The sequence below is a fragment of the Dermacentor silvarum genome, chromosome 1 (genome assembly GCF_013339745.2).
Source record: "Dermacentor silvarum isolate Dsil-2018 chromosome 1, BIME_Dsil_1.4, whole genome shotgun sequence".
NCBI lineage: Eukaryota > Metazoa > Arthropoda > Arachnida > Ixodida > Ixodidae > Dermacentor > Dermacentor silvarum.
Genome location: NC_051154.1, coordinates 99,926,328 through 99,951,933, shown reverse-complemented (window position 1 = coordinate 99,951,933; position 25,606 = coordinate 99,926,328). Strand labels below are relative to the sequence as shown.

The 25,606-nt window shown below is 43.6% G+C and overlaps 2 protein-coding genes across 3 annotated transcripts in view; both read right to left on the bottom strand.

The window, feature by feature from the left end:
* The window catches only part of LOC119433485 (regulation of nuclear pre-mRNA domain-containing protein 1B-like), a 60,884-nt gene extending 36,119 nt beyond the window's left edge, over window positions 1–24,765 (bottom strand). Inside the window, exons 1-4 of the mRNA XM_037700725.2 lie at window positions 24,527–24,765; window positions 21,091–21,220; window positions 14,029–14,189; window positions 3,129–3,289 (exon numbers count right to left, since the gene is read on the bottom strand). Coding sequence (XP_037556653.1) covers window positions 3,129–3,289; window positions 14,029–14,189; window positions 21,091–21,220; window positions 24,527–24,677 — 603 coding nt within the window. The 5' untranslated portion in view covers window positions 24,678–24,765. The remainder of the gene's footprint in view (window positions 1–3,128; window positions 3,290–14,028; window positions 14,190–21,090; window positions 21,221–24,526) is intronic.
* Window positions 1–25,606, bottom strand: part of LOC119433473 (putative sodium-coupled neutral amino acid transporter 7) — a 531,279-nt gene that overhangs the window by 444,013 nt on the left and 61,660 nt on the right. The window lies entirely within an intron of this gene.

Here is a 25,606-nt window from a genome sequence, read left to right as displayed (position 1 = left end):
CACTGAACGCCTGAGCACGTTGAATGCAAGGAGCGTTTTGACTGTCGGGGCTGCGCCTCGGTCGTCGTAGCAGCAGCGGTCCTCGTCTACTTTCTCGCTAAGCATGGTCCGGTCCGCTCGACGTGGGGACCAATGAGAGATTCGCAGCCGCGTGACGTAGTCGGTTGCTTGGCTACTATGGATCCCGCCCAGATCCCGCTGTGCCGGCTTGTCTGTGCCGGTGGCCCCGCTGGCTCGACCGCCGGAGCTGATGCTCACGCGTTAGTATGATCTGTAGCGGCGGGGCAACACGTTCAGAACAGCCGATTTTTTTCGTATTGTGAGCAATGTATTTCAGCTGGGGAATGTTACGAATTCGTATCACACCGAAATTCGTACCAGCCGGGTTCGTATCACCGGGGTTTTACTGTATATGGCAACCTAGGTCTTGTGTGGTCCTTTTTTTCCAACAAAGAACAAGAGAAAGCCTGCGAACTTTCTTTAAAAATTCACGTGACAACGCATCCCCGCGCCAGTAATATAAGCAGTTCCAGACGTAAACGTCGTCATCAGTGCATTGTGTATATTGCGAACGTGCAAACCTGAACCACGGTCTTGTAACAGTTCGGAAAGCAAACCGTTAAAACATCGCGCTGCTTCGCGTTCGATAGGGGCCAAAGATGCATGCCATAAGCTGCTGACGCCGTGAGAAAAAGCGCAGCCGCTCGTTTCCAGTGTCTCTATTTGACGAGGTCTGCGTAACAATTGATGCAATCATTGGTGCGCAGAAGCATTTTAATGGTCTCTGCGTTTTTCCTTCTTTTTTCATTTATTTCAGGGGCTTTCTTTTTCGTTAAATCTTGACGCATTTTAGGTTGTTCTAAATGCAGTTATCGGTCATTTGCAAACGTCATCCACAACGTTTTCATTGTCATCTCATCGATTAGCTAAATTGATAAATTTAGCTAATTAAACGTATTCATGCACAATGAATGAGAAACAGTCACACTGGCCACCGTGAACAACACCCATCAAGGTACAGTGAACGCCGTTCGCGTAGTGCCCTCAGGTAATTTTTAATTCTTCGCGACCTTCAGTTAAGATGACGTACTAGTTATTGCAGGTTTGGGAGGGAGGGAGGGTGGGAGGGAGGGAGAAAGGCGGGGCAGAAGCACACTTCTGTCACGCGCGAGGCACGGCGGGGGAGGCGAGAAAGGGAGGGGTTTACTTCGGCCAAACTTCCGCGGTAGCCGCCGATCTTGAAAGCGATCTGCGATGTGGAAAAAGTGCGCGCCCACGCGGGCCTCATCTTCAATGCGATCTGCAGACAAAGTGCAACTGGTGCCGGTAGCTTCGTTTGTGCAGTGCTTTCGATGTCTAGTTCACGTTGAAGCGAGAGACTTGCGGCACGCTCGCTGCTGCTGCCACGCCTCCTCACTCCCGCGTTTTGAGAGCGAATTTCCGCAGTCATCAAGCGAGACGTGTTCATGTTTACCTGTACGGACGTTACACCGCACTTGTTAATTTAGTTAGTAAGCCTCATGGACAAACTGGCTCGCGGCCTTATCGATTTCGAAGATGCCATCGTCGCGGCAAGTGAAGATTACCAATTGTTTACTGCGTACCCGCAAATACAGCCTGTTTGAGTGCGTGTATTTGAGAGCATCATGACGTAGTTCTTTTTCGGCCGGTAAGTAGCCGCTTAACTGGCATTTTCAGTTAATTCATACATTGTTTAGTACATACCTAAACATCGTTGCCAGCCGACTCGGTTGCCGAGAAACAGTTTTAAGATATTTTTTAATACAATAAATGGATAAAAATGTTCTTTGCCTTTCCGGTGTCCTCAACCAATATTTTGAATAAGCTCGATTATTCGGGCTTATTCGCGGCTCTGCCACAGGCGCCATAAAGCCAGTATATAAAACGAAAGCTGGTATTTCAAGCAGCGAAGAATGGTTTATTAAAATTTTTTTACTCGATCTGCATAAGTCCCGTCGTGAACATCGTTGCCGTGAACGCAATTTCTGAGGTTTGTGGTTTCGCCGAACATTTAATTACGACCATAATTTGGCCGCAAAGGTCGACTAAATATGAAACTTTACATCCTTAGCTTGCGTTCTGCGGCGGCAGAAGCCTAACTCTTGTGTCGTGTGGCCGGGCAGAAAATAATGTCGACTGAGTGCAAATTTGAGTGACGATTGGGGCTGCCATTGGATATTTGCGACGAACAAGCTTTCTGAAAGCAAGCAGGTCATTTGCCGGCATCTCGCACTATCGTCCCGGTAACCGGATGTGGTGCAGGTGCGAAATAGATTTAGAATGTTACATGCCCGGTGTTCGCCCATTAATCTACGCAGATGTACCAATAGGGCGCAAAATCGAGTGCTAAAATGCATAACGAAACTGATGAGCTACACACTGAGCAGGCTGTACTACCTTATTCATTCAGCGCGGCTTTCCCTCCAGAGTGCACCATGAAATGATCCTTCTTTCTGGGGTTTTACGTGCCAAAACCAGTTCTGATTATGAGGCACACCGTAGAGGAGAGCTCCGGATTGATTTTGACCAGCTGGGGTTCTTCAATGTGCACTACAACGCAAGCACACGGGCGTTTTTGCATTTTGCCTCCATCGAAATGGGGCCGCTGCGGCCGGGATTCGATCCCGCGATCTCGTGCTCAGCAGCGCAACGCCTTAGCTGACTGAGTTGCCACGGCGGGTCACTATGAAATGAGCACCAGTTCAAATCAACCTTAGCTGGTCCGCGTATGCGAAAACGCCTAACACTTTCATAAAACGCTCATAATGCATTTTATAGCATACAACGGTTTTCATTTTCTTGTGGCCTAGTTACAATTATGCCACCAAACACACCCACACTCCAATGATGCCGATGCTTAAACGATTGCTTAGGCTTGGATTGCAGGGCTAAGCGCTAGCCAATGCATGTCTATGGCTTTGTGGTTGTCAATGAACATGCAAATCCTGCCAAATTTGGCAATTTCCTTTGAAATTAGTGTTTTGGCACAGGTTGGCTCAGTTCGATGGTTTGACGCAAGATGGCACAATTGGCGCAGCACTTCCATTCCTGCAACATAATGTGTCGGGATAAGTAAGCTATATGCATTTTATGACAATAGTGCTTACATCTGGTGGTTCTCCCGGCTTTTCTGTATCCTTGGCGGTGTCTGTCTTCTCTGCAGGTTCCTCACTAGCATCAGAAGGCTTCTTTCGCTTTGCCACAGGCTCAGCCTCATTCCATAAAGGCGTGCCCTCATGTGACACAGGGGCGTGTCCCTTGCGGTACACTGGGCCAGAGATATGACATTATATAAGACAAGCAAGCTGATATGCAATAAAGTGTGCCCCAATGTGCAAAAATAAAAGATCCCCAATTCTGTCCTGAGATCCCCTTGCTCTGCGACTACCAGAATTGCAGCTGCTTCTTTTTCGAAACACTATTAAGAAACTTCTTTCTAATAGCTACTGCGCCAGGAATCACAGTAGGAGGCCTCAATCTGTCAAGTGTGCATCATTTAATGTAACAACTTTAAATATGCATTAAGTGTGGCATGGCTTCATGGCTTGAACTGACAACACAGTTTATTTTAGCAGCTGGTCACATGACATCACAAGCCAGACTAGGCATACTGGCAAACTGATTTCACACTATAAATGTTCAAAGCAGAGTGCGCTAGGCCGTCTCCTGTGCCACCAAATCATCCTTTCCATTCCACCTTGCATTTCTTCCCATTCCATTCCAAGAGGACCCACCAGCAAGAGAGAGAAGGCATGAGGGCCAGTTTATATTCCCAGAGAACACTGGAGAGCCCTCTGATCCAGACTTATCTGTATGGTATTCAACCAAACTTTGCTTGGGGTGGAAGAGAAAAGACCTTTTTGGCAGCACTTGCGCATATGGCTACGCACATGCAGCATTTGGTGGTGCAGGGCGGTAGAGCCTAATTAAACCATGCTGCACTTGCGCATTTTTGAGCAGCCAGAATGACGGATGGTACACTTATTTGTTGCATACCGGAGGAGTAAAGCGAAAAGGTGAGACAAATATTTGGTGTCAGTAACAACTAACAATGAGAAAGCAGCAGGCAAATACCAATTACTCAAAGAGGTCAGTTTCCCACGAAGGGTGATGCGTTAAGACCAATAGCATGGTATTAAAAAATTATGCCGATTCCACGCAGTGTGGGAATTTATCTTAGACAAAACATTTTGAAAATACAGTGGAATATCGATGATATGATCACGGCTAATACAAATTTCCGGATAATACGAATTTTTCTGTGTTCCCGGCCAAGCCCCATTACTTTGCAACGTGCTAGAGAACGGTTGTTATGAATCGATTTTCAACCCGCGTCGATTGATACGAATAAATGCCACCCCACCGACGGCCGCGAAAGAGAACAGCGCGCAGTCACGCGCGTTTTCCCTTTCTCTTTTGGTACGGAGGCTCCAACGCGGCGCCGGACAGCGTGGAGCCCGCGACTGGGCGTGAAGAGTTTGAAGCGGTGGCACTTTTGCTGCTTTTCCTTTGTGCTTTTCCCCATGCAGGCGTGGGGAAGCGCGGCCGCTGCAGTGAGCGAAGGTACGTGTGGTCTATCGCTTCAATGGAAACTGAGCGGCGTAAGCACAGCGCATACAAAGGTCAGAGTCGTGTGGAGATCGCTTTCAAGATACGGTGCACGCAACAACACCGACAGAGGGCACAGGCGCAAAGTACAAGAACGCATTTGTTGGCAGAGTAAAAGCCGCACGTGTCCGCATCGCCCTCGTTGATCTCCTCTCTCATCGTTGGGCGCACCTCGTTGAGAAGCGTGCTCGCTACCGCCCTTGTCGGCGAGATTTTCCCGCGGAAGCTGGGTTATAACCGGTATTTCGTCTCACACGGCTGCACTCTAAGCAGTTTGCGCATACATGGAGTTCTATTGGAGGGTAAACGGGAGTCGGAAAAGGCCGCGTTGTAGCCAGTTCTGCACTATAAACGGCTACGTTATAAGTGGTCTATACTGTAAATGCTCTTTACGTGCGTGTGCCTGAGTGAGTTCACCTCTGACTCTTTAATTTAGCTAGTTTTAATTGTGTTTCGACATGCTTGTGTAAGGTGAGCAATGGTGTGTGTGATGCAAGCATGTGTGTGACAATAGGTAGCAAGCCGACGTTGATGATGGCATGACAACCGATTTCCTGCACCTCAGCAAAAACATTACAACCTGTTGTGTTATATTTTGGGGTAATCCCAAAGGTGTTACAATATCACATGGCAACTCAAAGCACTGGCTGCCACAAGCAAAAAATGGGGGATACTTGCGCACTGTAGCTTTTAAGGGGAAACGCTCATCGAAAAAAACTTAAAATTCACCCACTTATAAAGCTTATCAAGCAGATTTCAAATATGTCATTAGTTCTAATGCAACTGCTATAGTTCTTGAATTATGTCCTACACAATGGCAAAATATAGTGATTTTACGGGCACTTTATTGCGTAATAATAAAATTTTCGCAATAAGCTTTGTGCTGTAGATTATTTAGCTCTTTGTAGACCGTAAAGTGGCGATACCTATCCAAACAGTGTGTAAGATTACTGGAACTATGGAAGAACTATGGAAAACACAAAATTGGACACTTTGTTTGAACCACCCTTAAGTACACCTGGCTTTACTGCCTCCCCTTACCCATTCGCCCAGTGCAGGCAAATTTTTTTCACAAGCCCATGAATTGTATACCACCTTGTATACTTATAATTCTCTTTACTAGCAAAATTTGGCATACATACTTTTGAAGACATGTACAGCCGTCATCTTTATGAAAGGGAACACGCGAGCATGTGGCAGTAGCCTCGAAGGTCGCGCCGCAACGAGATGTGAAACGAAAAGGAGAGTGGCGCCGTTCCTTCTACTGCCTACACTCCTGTCATGAATGTCTTTGTCTTTCTTACGCTTTCTTGTTGATATCCATCTTTTGTTGGTACACTTCAGCAAACGAGGATTGTTTTCGATAAGGATTGTTGCTATCCAGCCGCAGAAGCATTCGAGGCAAACGAAATGCATCATAAGTTTCCACAAACCAGACTCGCTTTTACAATTCACGAGCCGTTTATACAAGCGAAAATCATGTAAGAGCACTTGCCATCCTACGTGAAGATGCCGTGCGACCGGCCGCTCGAGGCACTTTGCATTGTTATGTTCAGCGAGCGGAGGGGGCAGCGAACTTGGAAGTATCTCCTGATTGCCTGTGACGAACCGCTTTGGGAAGCTGAAAAACGTCCCACAGGAAAGATCAGCGGCAACACCATGCCTAGGCACGACGTTTCAGGGAATACGTGGTTACAAGATGTCACCCAGACGCCAACCGCGACGTGAGGAGCAAGAAACTCTTGGAAAAGGGCCGCTTCTATGACGCTTTCTCACGGCCGCTTGACAGACCCGCAAACCGCCAAGGCCGTTCTCCAGACAAACCTGTCTATGGCTGGCCCTTCCAGGGAACCCAGAAGCACCAGTTCGAATCAAGCGCGAAGCCGCCTGTCTACAAGTGTCCCCTCCTTTCTGTGGGGGAGTGAGTAGTGTGTGCCTGAGGGCACTTCTAGGAATGTGTTCAGGGAACAAAGGCGCCGGGGGATTATGCGCACCCTCGCCCGCAAGGCAGACCCTTCGGTGACTCGACGCTCTGATTGGACGAAGATGGGACCGCAGCTGAGCAAGAGGGCTTTTTTTATCAAGTGCTCTCCCATCTGCCCCGAGATGTAGCAGGTGCTGTTCCGAGTGCTCTCCGATCTGCCCTGAGATGTAGTAGTGTGCTCTTTCTAGTGCTCTCCATGAGAGATGTAGCTCATGCTACGAGAACAATGTGCTATGCTCCGTACTCTGGCGAGTACATGTACTCCAATGTCCTGTAACTAAGTTTGCCTTTTCGATGAAAACAAGTTTGCCTTTCCGATGTAAATAAACCCCCTGTTCCGTTTACCCTACCTCTCGACCTCATACTCTTCACGAAAAAAGCAACCCTCCTTGTCAACTCAGCTCGGACGACGGCGTGGGCTCGCTTAGCCTCCATGTGACGCCCCGGTAGCGTAGGCCAGCGACCCGTTACGAGACGCACTGGTGGCGTAGGCTAGAGAACAACCCGCAGTTTGACGTCGGACTCCGAGGCCACAACTCCCAGCTCCTACAGCGTGTATTCATGGGCTACTTCCACGTTCCGAAAAACACTTATGTAGCACATATTGAGCAATAGAAATCTGTATCGGGAGTTCTTCATGTAGCTCTACAATTTTCTCATTGACACTTTTCATGTAATTATAATAATTGAGAACTTGATTAATAAGTAAGACTAATTATGTAATTAGGCAGAATGCAAAAATAATCCGAGTATCTCCAAGCAACAGCAAACAACATTACCTTTTTTCTGTCCAGCTACGTGCCATTTGCATTTTCTAAATCTTGGTGCATGATAGTTGGGACACCCTGTATATCTGTTATACGGTGTTCCTTTACAGCTGCACAGAACACAAGATACAAATATGACACATCTACGCAGGTTCAGCTATCGTCTTAGTTTTCGTCGATCACTCCGGAAGATGCGATGCCATGATCCCGCTAACAGTTACGAACAAAGCGCTCTTGTCCAGGTCGTCTGCCATAGAACATCAAGTGATAAAAAAAAAAGCAGGACTGCAGCAAGGGGTGCAGACACTAAAAAAAATCGCACCGCTCTCTCCTTTTCGTTTCACATCTCGCCGTGGCGCCGTGCCACATGTGCGCTTTGAGGCTATCTCCCACGGGCTCGCGTGTTCCCTTTCATAAAGATGATGGCTGTAAAGTACTGATATCTACTTGAGACTGCAATATCTCCCAGCAGTAGCTGTGAAAGCACAAGGTTATACATCAGGGGAAAAAATGTTGAAATGTTTAAATTTTTTGTATAGTTCCAGTATTGTACACGCTCTTTGGCTAGATATCGGCACTTTACTATCTACTAAGAGCTAAACAAGATACAGCACGGTGCTTTTTGTGAAAATTTAGTACATAAAAAAGTGCCCACAAAGATCACTATATTTTGCCATTGGGCATCAAGTAACTCAAAATCTATAACAGCTGCACAAAAACTAATGACATACTTGAAATCTGCATACAAAACTCTATAATTGGCTGAATTTTGAAACCTCTAAGTACAACAGACAAAAAATTTAAAAAAGTTGTTCCGTGGAGGAGCATCGCCCCTTCTTTCTGGGGTTTTATGTGCCAAAACCAGTTCTGATTATGAGGCACGCCGTAGTGGAGGGCTCCGGATTAATTTTGACTACCTTAAAGGGACACTAAAGGCAAATACTAAGTCAACGTGGACTGTTAAAATACCATTCCAGAAACCTTGCAGCGCTTGTTTCGTGCCAAGAAAAGACTTATTTAAGAGATAATTGAGTTTAACTGGCCTGCATACTTTGGCACAATTCAAGCCACCCACAACCTAACGGAGTAGCGACGTTGCATACGCCATCACCGTGCTTTACTGCCCTCAATGAGTAAAACGGCGCCTGACTGACAGCACTACGGTTTTCAGTGCAAAACGCATATGCGCGGCCATGGAGAAACCGAGCCAAGACAGAGCATTGGATGTGCCGCTGCAGCTGGTCTTGGTCAAGCGACGCAGATTCTGCGACACACATGGACATGGCATTCTTGCTACTTGCAGTTTCTGCGAGTTACAAGAGGCAGCAAAACCAGAAAAGCACTACGCAGGCAGAGTCGAGCGAATACAAAACGTTTCGACCGCCCGGGTTGTTGTCAAGGGTAACAAATATTTTAACAGCGGAGCTGTTTAAGGCTGAGATTGAACCGTGCCAAGCGTTGATTAGTTTTGCGAAGCACACGCCAGCCACAGGTGGTCAGAGAGTGGCGAGGATGAGAGACTGATAGCGCCCGCCGAGCGCCAGGTGAGCCAAGGAGAGAGAAAGATGGCGGCATAGTGGCGTTTTCATGGAGAGATAGCAAGGGGGGGGGGGGGGGGGGGGTCTACCAAGCAGTATAAGAGCGTGTACTGTCGGCGCAGAGCCTTCCGACGTTCGGCGACGAGTCTGGCGAGGACGAAGAAGCAACTGTCTCCGGAAGAAGCGGCGCGACAGGGAAAACAACGGGAAGCTGCTCGAGCATGGGCCCAACGACGACGTGCCAACCCAGAGTTCCGAGCAAGGGAAGCCGAGGCTGAGCAACGGCGAAGATCTGAAGACCCCAAGTTTCAAGCGAGGGAGGCGGCATTGCGGCAACGGTACGAAGAGACTCATCGGGAAGTAAAAGCCAAGTTGAAGCCACTAGCTCCGCTGTTTCATCAGTCTTTGTGACAAGTCAGTGAAGCTGCGCAGATTTTTTTTTTAAATCATACAACTCGACAAGTAGCATTTTCTTTCGTCTTGTAATGGAATACAATGATGATCTATAATGAGTAATAGAGTACTAGTGACAGAATTATAATGAGGCCTTCATGATCGAATGTCTCTCGAATCATGTCCTGTATTTACCTCAATTTCTCGATTACTAAAGCTCTGTTTACAATAATATTGATACCTTAGATGTTCTCGAGCATTTATCTATCACTTTAGTTTGACTTAATATGTACTATCGACCAAAAAAAAGTTTACGGACCACAGGATCTCAGAAAACGCTAAATATCAGAGCAGCCTTTAAAAGTAGCCAGTAAAACCGTACATCACAATGCTGTTCGCATATACCAGTAGAGGCTGGAAATGGGAATACCAAGCTGTGTTTTGAGGCTGCGGAGATATTCCGCTTTTTATCAGATCCCTTCGTCCGTTAACTTTTTTTGGTCGATAGTACATTTAGTATCCCTTCAAAAGCAACTTGTTGGTTTGTCACGTTATGCACGTGGAGTAGCGTGGTAAGGTTGATAGTTATTTGTATGCTACATTCCTGCACCTGTGACCTAATGAAAACTGGTGCACATGCTCTCTTTTAAGCAAATTCTTGTACAGTATAGACCACTTATAACGTAACCGCTTATAGTGCAGGACTGGATATAATACGGTCTTTTCAGACTCCTGTTAATTTTCCCATAGCACTCTATGTATACGCGTATCGCTTATATTGCAGTTGCGGGACACGAAATACCGGTTACAGTGCGGCTGCCTGGAAGTTCGGCAGTCAACCTAGATGGCAAACGCTCCCCACAAGCCAGAAATATCGTATTTACTCGAATCAAATCTAACGCGCACTTTTTCTTCCGATAAAACAGGTCCAAAAATTGCGTGCGCGTTAGAGTCGAGTAAGACCCTAAATCTGCGTTACCATATAGCCGTCAGCATTTTAACATGGCCCCCTTGCACGCACGCCGAGCCTAGCTACTCTAGAGCCTAGCTACCGTGTGTTGCAGTACACGTGCTTAGGCAATAGTCTACCGTCTGTCTTCATGTTCCCTGCATCTGCTCTATCAGCATAAAGTACCGAGTTCATCATGATGCCGCATTTAAAAGGAAAGTGATCATGTGTGCGGAGACGGACGGAAATCGGGCCGCATCACGGGCCTTCGGAGAATCCGAAACTTGCGTTCGGGACTGGCGCAAACAGAAGGAGAGGATTTTCACCAGCAAAGCAATGTGAACGGTTTCAGTGGACTGAAGCAGGACGTAATGTGCGACGATCCACTTCGGCGATACGATCGCCTTGGCCCTATCTTGAAAGCAATCTGCGGCGAGGAAAGTTCGCCGCGCGCCGCGTTTTCGTTGCTTATAGGTCGTGTTGAAGCGAGAGGCATGATAGCATGAAAGTCAATTCGCTCGCCGCGCTTCATCACTCGAGCGTTTTGACAGCTCGTTTCCGCAGTGAACAAGCGAGATGTGTTCATGTTTGCTTGTGCGCACGTGACACCGTGCTTGTTAATTTATTTAGTAAGCGAATACGGAACTTAGAGCACGGTGACAGCAAGGCAGAAATGCGCCTGGAGTGTCCATTATCGCAATAAAATAATTTTGGTTATAGTGTGGTACCGCTTATAGTGCGCATATTCGAGACTCCGACGACTTACGTTATAAGCGGTCTACACTGAATGCGACATGACTCACGCACCAATCATCTCAAAGCTCTAGTTGCCATTTTTATCAGAGAGGTATGCATACGTCTGGGGCCTAATGGATAGAGCATCAGACCCTGCTGGAGGACACTGGCTAAAAGTCCGTTACTAAACTACTTTTTCTTCCCCCCCCCCCCTTTTTTTTTGATGAAGCTTAGATTGAAGAGACACAGAAACCTACCTACTGTAAAGTTTGTGGTATAAGGCAAATAATGTTTTGCATCAATATTAAACACAGTAAGGTTCATATATTTACAGGCAGTATACATTGCAGTTAGCATTTGCTTACTATAAGCACACACCTAAAGACACACATGAACCGAGTTCACTCTGTTCATGTGCGTCACAATGTTGGTGAAATGAGGAGCGCCAGCAGCGGTGAGCAAAAATGCTTGTCCCAAAATGAACGTTCGGTGTTGCCACTTCCTTAACATTTTCACTGTGCCGCACATCAAAAACCTAGCAGTCCACATGACTTCCAACACCAGGTATGCAGGAAGACAGCGCACATCAAGGCACCAGCCTTCTCACCCCAACTTCTCACATTCACACCTGCAGCAGGTCACATGACCTACAACACTCGCCATGTAGGCCATGCATGCATCGTCACACTCGGCACAGCATGGCAACAGTTCAAGCATGCCTCGAGTGTCGATATAGACGTTACCGAGCGCCATTTTCAAACGTATCTGAACACTATTGAATACCCAAAAGTGTCATCGCTTTCAGTATAACTATAAAATATTTCTGCCACAACAAACAAGACAGATTACTACCAGATTACATTACTCATGCTCAGAAGCATCTTTTCCTTTTATTTTTATTAGTGCATGACAGTTGGTTTCTGTTCTAGTTATGCACTACTGCTACATATGAAGCACTCTCAGCAGTATCTATGGAGTAACAAGAAAAGATAACCACACTAAATGACTTTTTTCATAAGCAGCTTATTTCCACAAATGACAAAATCTGAACACTTTGTCCTTGCTGTTTCAAGAAATTTATGCCATCAACTGGTCCTTTTAGAGCACTCAAGGAGAATTACAATGTTTGTATAACAGCAATTTCTCCTGCCAGTAATAGTGGTCTGCAATAGTGACAATGAAGCCAGATTACCACTATTAGAACCCACATATTTTCATAACAGCTTGAAAGTTGTCTTACATGACCTTTGTGACCCTGCTGGATCACTCAGATGTAACCTCAGTTGGAGATGACGTGATGCTATTCTGGACTCTACAAATCGCAACTGCAGTACTGCGGTGAGGTGACCAAGACGTGTGTGTTTTTAGCCATTGTTAGCAGAGAAAAAAATCCCACAAGAAGTCATCCAGTTGTCATTTGGCTGCGAAGCTGCTCAATGGTGCACAGCCTGTTCAACAAACCAGCCTTGTGGTTTAGCACGCCCTTCACCCCAATTGTCCCTTTGCTATTGCCCCATGCATGCAAATGCTAACACTACAATCACTATGCACACTGTCTGCATTCTATAAACATGACGCAGTGGAACTTTCCCAGGATGCTGCTCATGCACACTGTTGGGAGTGACAAACACCGCAAAGCATATGATGGGCACCCAAGGCACCCAAATTCAACAAAAATAGCATGCGATTTGAGTGACACAACGAACCACATCGCATGCCCACTGTTTGTCCTTTGGTTCGTGTATGTGCCCTTTTCCAGAAAAAAATTGAATTGCAAGTCAGCATTAGTTTACTTCTCTTTGCCTGTGCACGTCATCCTTGTGAGCGCTGCAGCTCTGCCATGTTATGCACAACACTAAATATTTCAATGACCATTATACTCTCCAAAATGACCTTGAACTAACCTACACTTGGTGCATAACATTGCAGATGTTGCTTAAACCAGAAAAACAAGGTGATTTCTTTCAGCCGTAAGCTCAATAACTCGCGAGTTTTTCTATTAGATTAATAATACCATAATAGCATACGCATGTAGGAGCCATTTCTAAAGCCTCCAAGTGTCTTGATTATCTACGTAGAAACTTCCGTAACTCACCTTCTAATGTAAGGAAATTAGCTTACTTAACCTTTGTTCATTCGCAACTAGAATTCATTTTATCCACATGGTCACTATATCAAGATAACCTGATCCGTACGTTAATAGCTGTTCAGAATAGAGCAGCCAGATTCATATCGCTTAAGTACAACTGTCTTTCCAGCATTAGCCAAATAAAATAAGACATTTAACTTCAGTCATTGGAAACTCGATGTGCTATCATTCATTTTTTTTTTTTTCACAGGTACATTTACATCAATAGGTCTCAACGTAAACTGAGTCATCCACCACAGCTGTGCACGTCATGATGCCTTTACAATACGCTCAGTTTCATGCACATTCACGGTCAAATGCAAGCATTTCACTCATCAGCATTGCCTCATGCTCTTGCCCATTGGGAACGATCTTCCAGACTACATAGCATCCATATCGAACCACAAAACATTTCACAATAATCTCAATACACTGTACTCCTAATGTTTCACTTTATTATAACTTTTTTTTTCTGTTTACATATATATATATATATATATATATATATATATAATGTTACCCCTTTACTCAATGCTTTCAAATGGGCCTATAAGGTATTGTGAATGAATTAATAGACAAATAAATAAACAAAGATAAAAAATTTTCAGAACTTAGTTCTAAACAGCGACCTCATTCCACAGCACCTAATAAGATTTTTTTTGTTTAGTAAACAAAGCTTAAGACAGGCACATTCACAAGGACAACTTTCCCAACACTTCAGAGTCAAGCAACAAAAATGTGCATAATTAAAGCTGTAATAACTGATACAATAGTACGAAAACAGAGAAACCTGTTTCCTCTGGTAGTCATGCAAGCATGCAGAAATTTCTAGCTCATTTCAGTAGTCTACAAAACCAACAAGGTAAAAAAAGTAAATAGTACAAAAATATGGGAAGGTAGAACACCTGTATCTTGGCCAGAGTCTTTCACCGTTTCTGTTTCAGTCACCTTGTCTGAGAGATATTGGCCAAAGTCCGAAATCTGATGCGTGTCAAAAACGCTTCTCTCTTTCCACACACTAAGAATTCTCCGCAAGCCTGCATGTGTCTTCTGGTCTGTATCTCTCCTGTTAAAAAATGCGGCAAGAAGTCAAGCATGACGTCACGTCTGTGCTCTTGCACGAGCTACAGTACTACAAATATTAAATGCAATGGCTACAAAAAGAAAAACACCACGACACTCCTAGCACACATCACCAAATGACACAACCGGCACAATGTCTCATTGTAGTTGCAAGAGGAGTCTGTTGGCACGATGACATTTCTGCTGCCCATTGTGCCAGCACACTTGTAGACTAAGGAAGGACTGCAATGAACCTTTACTGCAAGCTTAATAAGTGGTTCATTTGAGAAAGGAAAGGTTGGCGCTATCTTCTGCAGCCCTTGAGGGAGCACGGCTCAGCGCCAGACTGCAAGGTTCTGCACCATCACCTACGCATGGCCATTAGGCAACACAAAAATCATACCAACTGTATGTGTGCACACACACATTTTAGGCCCGTGCTCAAAACTGATATTGCCAAATTTGTCCAGGCGCGTTATAACGTAAAGCTATTCCAAACTGTTTTTATTTCAATCTCCCGACGTCAAATTTACGTAACCACCGACGCAAGCATTGGGCGGTGAGCCGCAGCGTTGTCTGAACAACCCAATCAAACACTCTCCTCGTTTAAACTTTTGTCACCTTTGTTCGCTTTCAAAGCCAATAACATTGCCTACACTCAGCGTTTTTTTTTTTTTTTTTATCTAATTGGCTGCAAGAGGCGAGGAGCATGCTCTAGTGGAGAGGGTTTCGATGGGGCAGGGACAGCACAGTGAAAATAGATAACCGCATGAAGAGGGTGGTGCCGGCTTCTCCGATTGGTCCGCTTCACCTTACTTATCTTACAGTGGCTGGTCGAAAATTGCGGCAGTGTGTAACGGAAGGATAAGAATGCCGCTAAAACGGATCCCCAGCAAGGAAGAGTTAGCAGAGCGATGTCGTATACGTGCCGAAAGGGCTCGATAACGTTTCACTGCCATGCAAAAAGGTTTATCATGTGTCAATAAATACATGCTCACCGGCAGGCGCAATAGCGAGGGCCTGAGCAATCGGCGGGCAGCCGTCTTCTATTCCTTTCGGAACGGGGCAGTCTCTGGCTATTAAGAAAAATTTTCAGTCTTGTTCGCCATATTAATGCATTTTTTTCGCGTACACGTCACTTTGACAGGGTTAGTTTTCACGGTATTGCGAGGTCACGTGACAGACAGGCGAAGTGGGTGCAGCCCGAAAACATTGGACCAATCGCAGAGGGCTAATGGTGAAAAGGCGTCGAATCAGGAATAATTATTTTTTCTTTTGTGCGGTTTAATCATGCATAATCAGTGTGTACACGTTATATCAGATGAGAAGCTATCGCGGTTTCTGTGACGTCACGTCACAGACAGGCAAAGTTGGGAGTGGCCCGAAAATGTTTTGATCAATCGTGGAGGCTGATTGCAGAAATTGGAATCAAAACAGTTTGGAATCATTTTACGTTATAGTGCGCCAGAATACAGTCCCAAAATAAATCACCAGAATATGCATATTCTACAAGGGTGAAAATGAGACTGAAAGTAATCTTTAATAAGTTAGAGCCCTTTTTTAAACCTTCAATTAACCAAGCATTTTTTTAAATAGTAAAATAAGATCTCATTAATAGGTTCTTTGAAATATTATTTGCAATCGTTGCTTACTGCGCTATATTGTTAAACAAAGGACAAAATAAATCGACTTTATAGTTTCATGGTGGAGAACAGTGAAAATGCGCCATTTCTTGTAGTAAAGTAGACAGTTTGGAGAGTTGGTTAATGTTACTTGAAACAGCACTAAAGGTACACAAGATATGGGAAGACACTTGTCCTGCGTACTTCCATGTTTTTCGTCTAGTTGACGCTACTTCAAATATGTTAATTTCCTGTTACTATTCAGCTGCAGCACCCGCCAATGGCAATTTGCAGCCTTCCCCATCACTGGCACCACATGCTTTTATGAAAGCATACACACTAGGTTCAAAACAGTGGTTTCTCTTTGAAGCAACTGTTAAAAATTAAATTATGGGGCTTTACATACCAAAACCACGATCTTATTATGAGGCCTGCCTTAGAGGGAGACTCCGGAATAATTTAGTCTAGTTTTCGTATTTCGCCTCCATCGGAATGCGGCCGCTGTGGCCAAGATTTGATCCTGCAACCTCATGCTTAGCAGGCCAACACCATAGTCACTAAGGAACCACGGAGGCAGAAACAACTCTGTTACTTGGGTCTTTCCTTCACACACTTCAATTCATTAGTTATATCAATGATTCAGAAATTACTAATTTAAGAAAATGCCCCCATTTATGTAATAAAAATTCCAATAATGCTATTTACCACAGCATTGAACAAAGGATCAGTTTTATTAAAGTTAAATGCTGTGTAAGCAGAATGCTTTTCAAGTCAAACACAAACTATCTGATATTCTATAGAATGCTTTTCAAGTCAAACACAATCTGAAAACAATGATAGCTTATACTCTATGTTCTCCCTTCATGGAATTTGTGCTTATAAGCAGTGCATGTCATTCACAATAACACGTAGCCAGCAAGCCTCTGTTATAGTTCTGCTACATGACACAGCCCTTACCACTGTTTTTCTTAATTTAAATATCAGTTAATAAGCAAATGTTAGTCATCACTGGTGCCTGGAAGTTATGTGGAGAGGGTGGGTATTTAGGTACCAAAAACGACCAAATGAGGACTATAACTTTTATTAAAACTCTGTAAATATCTTTGGAATGCTTAGTTAAAGCTGTCTTTCAGCTGCATTTGTTCAAAAAGGGCAGAGCTCTCTCATTTATTCTTAACAGTGCAGTAAATACCATCCCTTTTCTACTACTTGATCTGATGCCATGCACAGACCAGCTTCGCACACATTTTTAGCAGTAGTTAAATTAAGTTGTGGGGTTTTACATGTCAAAAGAACGAGCTGATTATGAGGCACGCCGTAGTCGGGGACTCCGGAAATAATTTCGACCACCTGAGGTTAACGTGCACCTAAATCTTAAACAAACGGGTGTTTTTGGATTTCACCCTCATCAAAACGCGACCGCTGTGGCCGGGATTTGATCTCGTGACCTCGTGCAAAGCAGCCTAACACCATAGCCACTAAGCAACCATGGTGGTTTTAGCAGTAGTGTACCTGCACTAGAAGTGCTGGTAATGTGCAACATTTTTACTGCAGACCATGCAATAGTTCAGCTGTTAACTCCACAGAGAGATTAGCTGCATCAAGACAAACATTTTCCATTTGATTCATGCAATCAGAGCCTAAACAGCAGCCGATGGGTCTCTAAGGGCTATGTGAAACGAGACTGTGGGCATTACTGGCACATGTTTTGAAGTTTTGTGCAAATGATTGCCATAACTGCCAATACTTTCCACAGCTGTGTTAGTGATGATGGTGTATTCATAATGTCAATGCTACGATTCAAGAACAATCAAGGTAGCAGTATCAGCACTGCTTCATAGTTCAAGCAGGCTCGATTGGAAATGGGCAGTTGCCTGAAGTTCTTCTTTCAGGCAAGAAGACATGTTAGTAGAGGCTTCATTTGGAACTTCACAATGTGCTGTAATGTATGTGTATCAATAAAAAACAGTCTTTCTATAATTGGTCATGCCAATTTGCCAGAAATGAGGAGTCATATAAAGCTCTGCAATCAAGAGCATGGGTAAAAATGAAGTGAATAGCTCTAGGACTAAATAAGCAGATTCACCACCCCTTTCTATCGCCCAGGCTAAACGGCAGCTTATTTGGGCATAGACAACTGAAATTGGAGCTATGATTGTCTGCTAACTAAAGGTAGTTAAGTAGTTCAAGCACAGTGTCAGTGCCACAGTGTGAAGTACTGCGAAACTATGTTGGTTGCAAGAACTGCCACCCATTTTGCGCATCCTAAAACTTTGCCTGTGCCAGTGTCCTACAGCGTCTTGCACATGCCACAAGCACTGTATTCAACATTTCAGTGATACCTTGCTTTAATGCTGTGACATGGCACATATCATGGTTTTCAACAAATGTAAAAAAATTTGGAAAAAAAAAAAAGACTAAAAGAGGCTTCCTTGAAACGCTGTACTCCCACATGTTGCAGCATCACTCATCACACCTAACTCCTTAACTGAGGACTTTACTTTTCATAGATAACCATGCCTTGGGTACTCTGCAGGAGTTCATAAGAAAACTTACTACATGACGCGACTGTGCGAGGCACTCATTAATGAAGTGTGCAAATATGACAAGAATTGTATCAGCAAATAGAGCCTTAATGTCTGAAATTTCTGCACAAGAAGACCGAAACATTCAACTCACCTTTTCTGCTAAGTTATTTCAAGAACCATCAGCTTGTTTGGCATTATGCATCTAGGTTGCCTTCACAACTGTCCTCTCAAAATATCTTGCTACTCATCAACGAGCTTGCATCAGAACTGAAGCAACTACTACAGGGCCCACACATCCCCATTGGCCATTAGTATAGAACTTGTGTCTATCCTGAGCACGGTGCTGCAGATTCAAAGCACCCATGCTGCAATCTCCAATGTTATTCGCTGACAACAGCCAGTTTCGATCATCACGTTGTGCACATAACAAGAACTAAACATCGCTTTATGTTTGAGAGGCAGTAGTAGTATACTTTACTGCTGTCACTCAAGGCGCATAATTAGAAAAACCACAGCACCCGACCTTAAGGTCACCGATTCATGTGACACAGACTCAGTTGTGAGCAATTGAGGACACAGAGGAACCCCAAAGTACTGGAGAGGGAAACTCAGCTCAACTGGTAGCAGTCATCACTGCAAGATTACGGATTTTCCATTTGAGCCACTTTCTTCCATAACCATTCATTCTTGCCCTTCTTTCTCATCCTATTTTCTTTTGTGCGCTAGGGACCCTAACTGCAGCGCCACCTTTAGATGCACCCTCCATCATGAGGTTGTGACAGATGTGCGTCGAAAGATGTGCTTTCCATTTAAAGGGCTGACACCAGGAACACTTCCAAGAGTGCGATAATGAGTTGTAAAACTGACCTTTGTGTTAACATCATTGCATGCACTTTGATGTAAAGGGCATACAAATACAGTGTTGAAAGGAGATATTCAAATGAATTAAATTTTATGGAAATCTACAAGTTGAGGAAATTTTGTGAAAAACTGCCATCCACATGACTCTATCAGAACACTATAATGGAGCCTATTTCGACATGCACAAAGAATTCGTTTTTCTTGAGCTGTGAAGTTCGCTTTTCAAGTACGATTAATTGGGCCACATTTTAGGGTTGTGGGAAAATCAGGATAATAGGAAGCATTCAAATGCATCTTAACTATAGATGTTACTCTTTGAGCATTGAGGAAAGTAGTACATCAGCCCCCCTACCCACCCCATGCTGCAGTCATTTCGCTTCTTTGCCACCCAAATACGTAACAAAGAGGAGAGCTGAGTTACAGTGAGATATGAGGCTACCTTCTTTGTCACTCCAAGAATAGCCTAGAAGACTTTTCTTTAAAGGAAGGAAAGGCAAGGTACCAATCCCAATATGTGCAATGGTTCAAACAAGATGCCTTTGGCAGTCTTGCTAGAAGCATGCTGTGAAGGGAGAACACAGTATCATACTTGGGCTAGCTTTTTAAGAATCACAGTACCATGTATAACAGGCCAACTAAATTTGCACTCTAATGATGTAGTAGTGAAATGCCCCTTTTATCTAAATGAATAATTTTATCGCTAGCAAAATAAATTGCATTGGTGCAAAAAAAAAAAAAAGGTACAGCAAACAACTCTGCAAGACTTCAACAAATAATTTCAATATCTGAGGACCTGAATGTTTCATTATCAGTAAAAGCAGCCCAAGACCTGCATCACCTATGCACCTGCATCACCACAACTTATGGACTATCTTAATGCAGGCATCTTTTCTCTTTGAGACCAACTGTAAGAAGAGCAACACATAAGCACATAAGCTGGAATGTCCGCATCCATAGCACATGAACTAGCGTATATGCTTCAGCAGTGCCTACCATTTTCCTTTGAACAAAAAGCATCAAAACAAGAAGGTCGTCAAATAAAAGCATGTAAAAAAACAAGAGACAAACTTAGAAGAGCCATACAGACTGCATTCGTACCATTTTTTATGTGCTGTTATTTGACGATCATGAGTAACTAACTAGCCCGAATTTCAGCTCCAGACAAGGAGGTCATTGGCTTTTCATTTCCACCGCCGGTATTGTTTAGGCTGCTAGTTGAGTGGGCAGTGACCAAATCCTTACAATTTAAGCAGCAACTGCTATTGAGGAATATTTGCGAAGTATTTTAGCTGTTCAAGGCAGTTCTCACAAAGTTTCAATGACATAAAAGAACAATGCTAATCACTCCTTCTTTCTGGGGTTTTATATGCCAAAACCAGTTCCGATTATGAGGCACACCGTAGTGGAGGGCTCCGGATTAATTTTGACCACCTGGGGTTCTTTAACGTGCACTACAACGCAAGCACACGGGCATTCTTGCATTTCGCCTTCATCGAAATGCGGCCGCCGCGGCCGGGATTCGATCCCACGATCTCGTGCTCAGCAGCGCAACGCCTTAGCTGACTGAGCCACCGCGGCGGGTTGCTAATCACTCCAAGAAGCACTCGAACATGTCATCTTTTAAAGAAACTGACACACTGCATGTGGCTTACATGCATATTTAAGGCTCTAGTATAAAAGTTCCACCATAAAATAGAGCCTTCAACAACAAAACAAAATGTAACAACTGATCATATTGGTTTGATAGTAGATGACGTTTTCTTATGCATAGGTACTAATAAATAGCATCACTTGAAAGATACACAGCTCTGCCACTAAGTCCGATTGCAATTAACATTAACATCAAAGTTGTTCTCTCATTAGGACACCAGAAGTACAGCAAAGAGAGGCGTACACTGATATGTGAGCAAAGGCTTTAGCCAGAACAGTGGCAAACTCCCTGGTGAATTCAGGTCCTTTCTTTTTGCTGTTCTGGATGACATCATTTGCAAGATACATAAACGTCAGCTTCCGAGCTGGTTTGGCTGCAAAGGTAAAAAAATATGTAGACTTTAACAATTGAGCACTCAAATTATGCACTGCACAACACTACTAGCTACCAGAGACTTCATGAAAAAGTTGACATTACTAGTGCAATAGCATAGTGCACCTTGCAACATTTGAAAAGGTAAAAATCAGCCAGATATATGCAAATTTCCCTTCAGTGTGATAACATGCACAAGGGTAGCAGACACCTACATATCCCTTGCCATGTTACCTTAACCACTAAAAGGGATAAAAGCATAACACACAAAACTACAAGTGAACATGGAACGATCCTGGACCACAGGGTTGTCAACACAGCCCAAGTTAAGCAAAAACATGCAAAAATGCAGTACCTAGAACATGTAACTTGTTCAAATATTTGGCGCAAATAAAAAATTTATAACTAGTTGTACACGAACATACTGATAGATGTTTTCAAACAGGGAAAGCTTGAATCTTCTCACGACAGAACACATAAAGGAGCAACGACATTACACACAAGGCCACACTATTACCACTTCTTTCAGAGTGCCTGAATCAAGCACACGTAAAAAAAAAATTTAGCAAAATTACCTTTAGGTTGCAAGTTGCTTTTATTCAATTTCAAGACACAATAGGTACACTCACGAGCAAAAGTTTGGAGACCAATGGAGCTGCAAAAAAAAATAAAATTACTTTCTTTGCAGCTGGGCATGCCGGCTGTGGTAGAGCCTATGAGTGTTTGACCAATCCAATGAATTGAAGCAATTCCATGTTAGAGACCTGTTCTAGTAGAAATTTGCATTATCTGCTGATGCTGTAGACTACAAACTTTTGCTTGCGAGTGTACATACATACAAGTTAGACCTTTGCATGCATTAAAGAAGGAATTAGATTTTTAGGAACTGCCAAACATATCTATATGCCTGGCATACTACTCCAGGTTGAATAGAGGAAGAACAGATATAGTAAAAAAAAACAAAAAGGAAGGTATAGACACACACACACAAGGGCACCTTTGCTGAGGTCACAGAAAAGACAACATTATCTTGGGGTCAAGGAGCAATGCGCGATGCTATTCAAGACACGTCAGGACAGACATTTAAGGTATTCTTAAATGGTTGCTCATTGGTTATGGTGTTCTGCTGCTTAGCACAAGGTTATGGGTTCGATTCACAGCCACAGTGGCTGCATTTCGATGGGGGTGAAATGCAAAAAAACATGTGTACTGTGCTATTAGTTTACGTTTAAAAAAAAAAAAAAAAAAAAAAAAAAAACAGGTGGTCAAAATTAATACGGAGCCCTGCACAACTGCATTCATAGCCAAATGTGCAAATTTGGGACATTAAACCCCATAACTTAATTTTGTTTTTTACAATATATGCACCTGTACAAAGTGAAGCAGTTCAGATGTTTACAATAACAACGAGCTCTATGAAAAACAACATCATGCAAATATGTCATGTAAAAGTGCAATAAGTGAGAACATCTGTATTTGGAAGTTATAAAAGTAGCAAACGCACAAATGCTATCAGCCCTGCGCATGAAAGTTGCCAAGCAGAGTTTGTGTTATGTGCATGCATGTGCCACTAAAAGCATTTCCTGCACCTATATCTAAAACCATGTTATAATTATATATCATAGTAAATTAAGGTAGGGCAAAATCAATTAAAATTTTTATTATTCAACTATAAAAACTGCAATTATCGTTAACCACCTAAATAGCTAATTCATGTGGGTGTGTCTACTTGTCTGGGAGTGCTTTCTGCATTTGAGTAACCAAACTTTTGTCACAGCATCACACCATGTGTAGTTATCTTTGCTGGCTGTATGCTCAGAAAGAGCACCAGTGAAACTAAAAGGAAAAAAAATTAATTCTGAGGTTTTACGTGCCAAAACCACGATCTGATCATGAGGCACACCATAGTGGGGAACTCTGGATTAATTTTGACCCAACAAGGGTTCTTTAACGGGCACCTAAATCTAAGCACATGGGCATTCTTGCATTTCACTGCCATCAAAATGTGGCCGCTGTGGCCAGGATCGAAACCGCGACCTCGAGCTCAGCAGTTCAACACCATAGCCACTGGACTACCATGGCAAGTAGTGAAACTGCAAGCCTCAAGTGAGAGCAATGAAAGAAATAAAATTTATTATTTTCCAAACATTGTCTCCCAATAGCATGAAATAGTATCAACGAGTGGCTGTTTTACTGTGGGGGAAAATGGCAAGAGGAACAAGCAAAGGACAGCTGGCTGCAGTCCTTTCCTTCTTTCAATGACCTCACAGTGCTTTAATAATGGGGTTTAGTGTCCCTGAGCTGCATCACAGCAACGAGATGGCATAGCGGAGGGCTTCAGATTAGTTTCAACCGCCAGGGTTTCCCTAATGGGCATCCAACGCTCAGAAAACACGGATTTTGCATTCTGTCAACATCATAATTAACCTCACAGTGAAATCAACTGTGTCATGCAAAGTGTTCAGTTTTTATAATATATATAAACAAGACATCAGCATGACCAACTCAGACATTTGATTTTTGCTGCCAAAATAATGCTCTCGATGCTAAGAACTTAGGTGGCTGATTAGAGGCCATCTGAAAATTTTTTTAAAGTTCATTTTTCTTTTACAGCAATTCCACCCCTACTTAATACAAGTGTGCATTTGACCCTTACAACTTCATCAGTAAACAAAAATGAAGCCATTTCTGTAAGCGTTAGAGAAAAAAAAAAACTAGTTCATTGGCCCAGGCAACACAGCACTAGGGATTTAAAGGAGAATTATTCATTTCTTAAGTGTACTTCTGCTACAGCAGGAATAAATCGAACGCAAATCACTCATTTTTTTCCACAACAAATAATTAAGCTGAAATAAATGCCTGCTTAAGTGACTTTGACCTTTTATGTCTGGAAGAATTGCCATGGTTAACATGCTACCTGCAAATGTAAATGAACGAACGATCCACTACTTGCAGGCCATGGAACGCACGAGATGTTCTTTGGCACCGCTGCCACAGCAACATAACCCAGCCCATTCTGTCCAAATATAATAAACATTAGTGAAACATTATTTGTACTTGGGACGCTTCATATGCAGCAGTTTTTTTAAGCCCCTACAGATATCTTAAAAAGAGCAGCGACTGAACACCACGGCAAATATACCGATACAGTCAACGCGTTCTACACGGCGGCTGACCACAAGACACGAAAGAGCGAGCCGCAGCGTTTTCACAATACCAATGTGCTACAGTACACCAGTTACCGACGGTGTAACAGGTAACACGTTCACACCCAGCACAACAAAGAATACTTGAAAAAGCCGTCTACCTTTCTTGAGTTCACGTAGCCAGACGTGCACAATGGTCTTGTGGTGTTTTCGGTGATGAATAAGCCATAGAGACAACGTCTGGATACTCTGCTGCGAGTTGTTTAGCTCAGCTAGCTTTCGTTCCAATGCAGCCTCCGTGAAACCGGACATGTTGCGGTCTGTATTATCAGCGCGACGAACAACATACCCCAATAGAACTTGAAGCTGCCATTTTGTTCTGTGCCGATGCCTCGTTAAGGCTTGCACAGCTAGCCATATAGGATATGTCTCCTGTTCTGCCCAGATGGCGCTAAAAACGAGTCAATTATTAGAGCTCTTCAAGCCGTCTTTATCACTTTCCGGTCGTACAAAACGCTGTACAAAAATTTGGAAGACGCTTAAACTTCGCCTTTAAGAGTAGAATGCGATACCTTCCAAAAATCCCTGACTGCTTATCGGGCTTCGCGGTAACTGCCGCTTTCTTTTTCCTCCAACTTCGCCTCCGCGCCCGGCTGCGTATTTCTATTTGCGCCCGCGTAAGAACGACACACAGGTGACTGGGCCTTTTCGTTGTGCGGGCCTACAAATACTGGTGTTTCTAGAAATAAACACAGTTGAAAGTTAGTGCTGGTCCTGTTGTCTCGTTCTTGTCTGTGTCTTCTAGTGCTATGACCCCTCTGATGTATCTAACCAACTAGCCCAAAAAACCATACTTTTAAGCCTTTAACGCTTTCGCGTTAAAACAACGAGCAGCTCAAACTAGAAATAAATTGCTTGGGCGGCCTTGAATCTTCCTGTGCCGTTATCTTTTGAAGCAGCTTTGCTGAAACACCACAAGAATGCATGTCTCATATGCATTTATTCCTGCAAACTAAATGTTTTTGTTAATGTTCTTTTATTCGTCCCTCTTCTTTTGGTAGTCTTTATTCCTTTAAATACAAACAAACAGCTTGCTTTATCTATGTCCGAATCTCCTTTCTTTTCCTTTCCTCTTATTCTACTACAACAATGCATTTGCTTGGGGGGGGGGGGGGGGGGTCACACACCAAAACCAATCTGTTCCGCCACCTCAGCATTATTTGGGCATGGTCAGAAGTGAC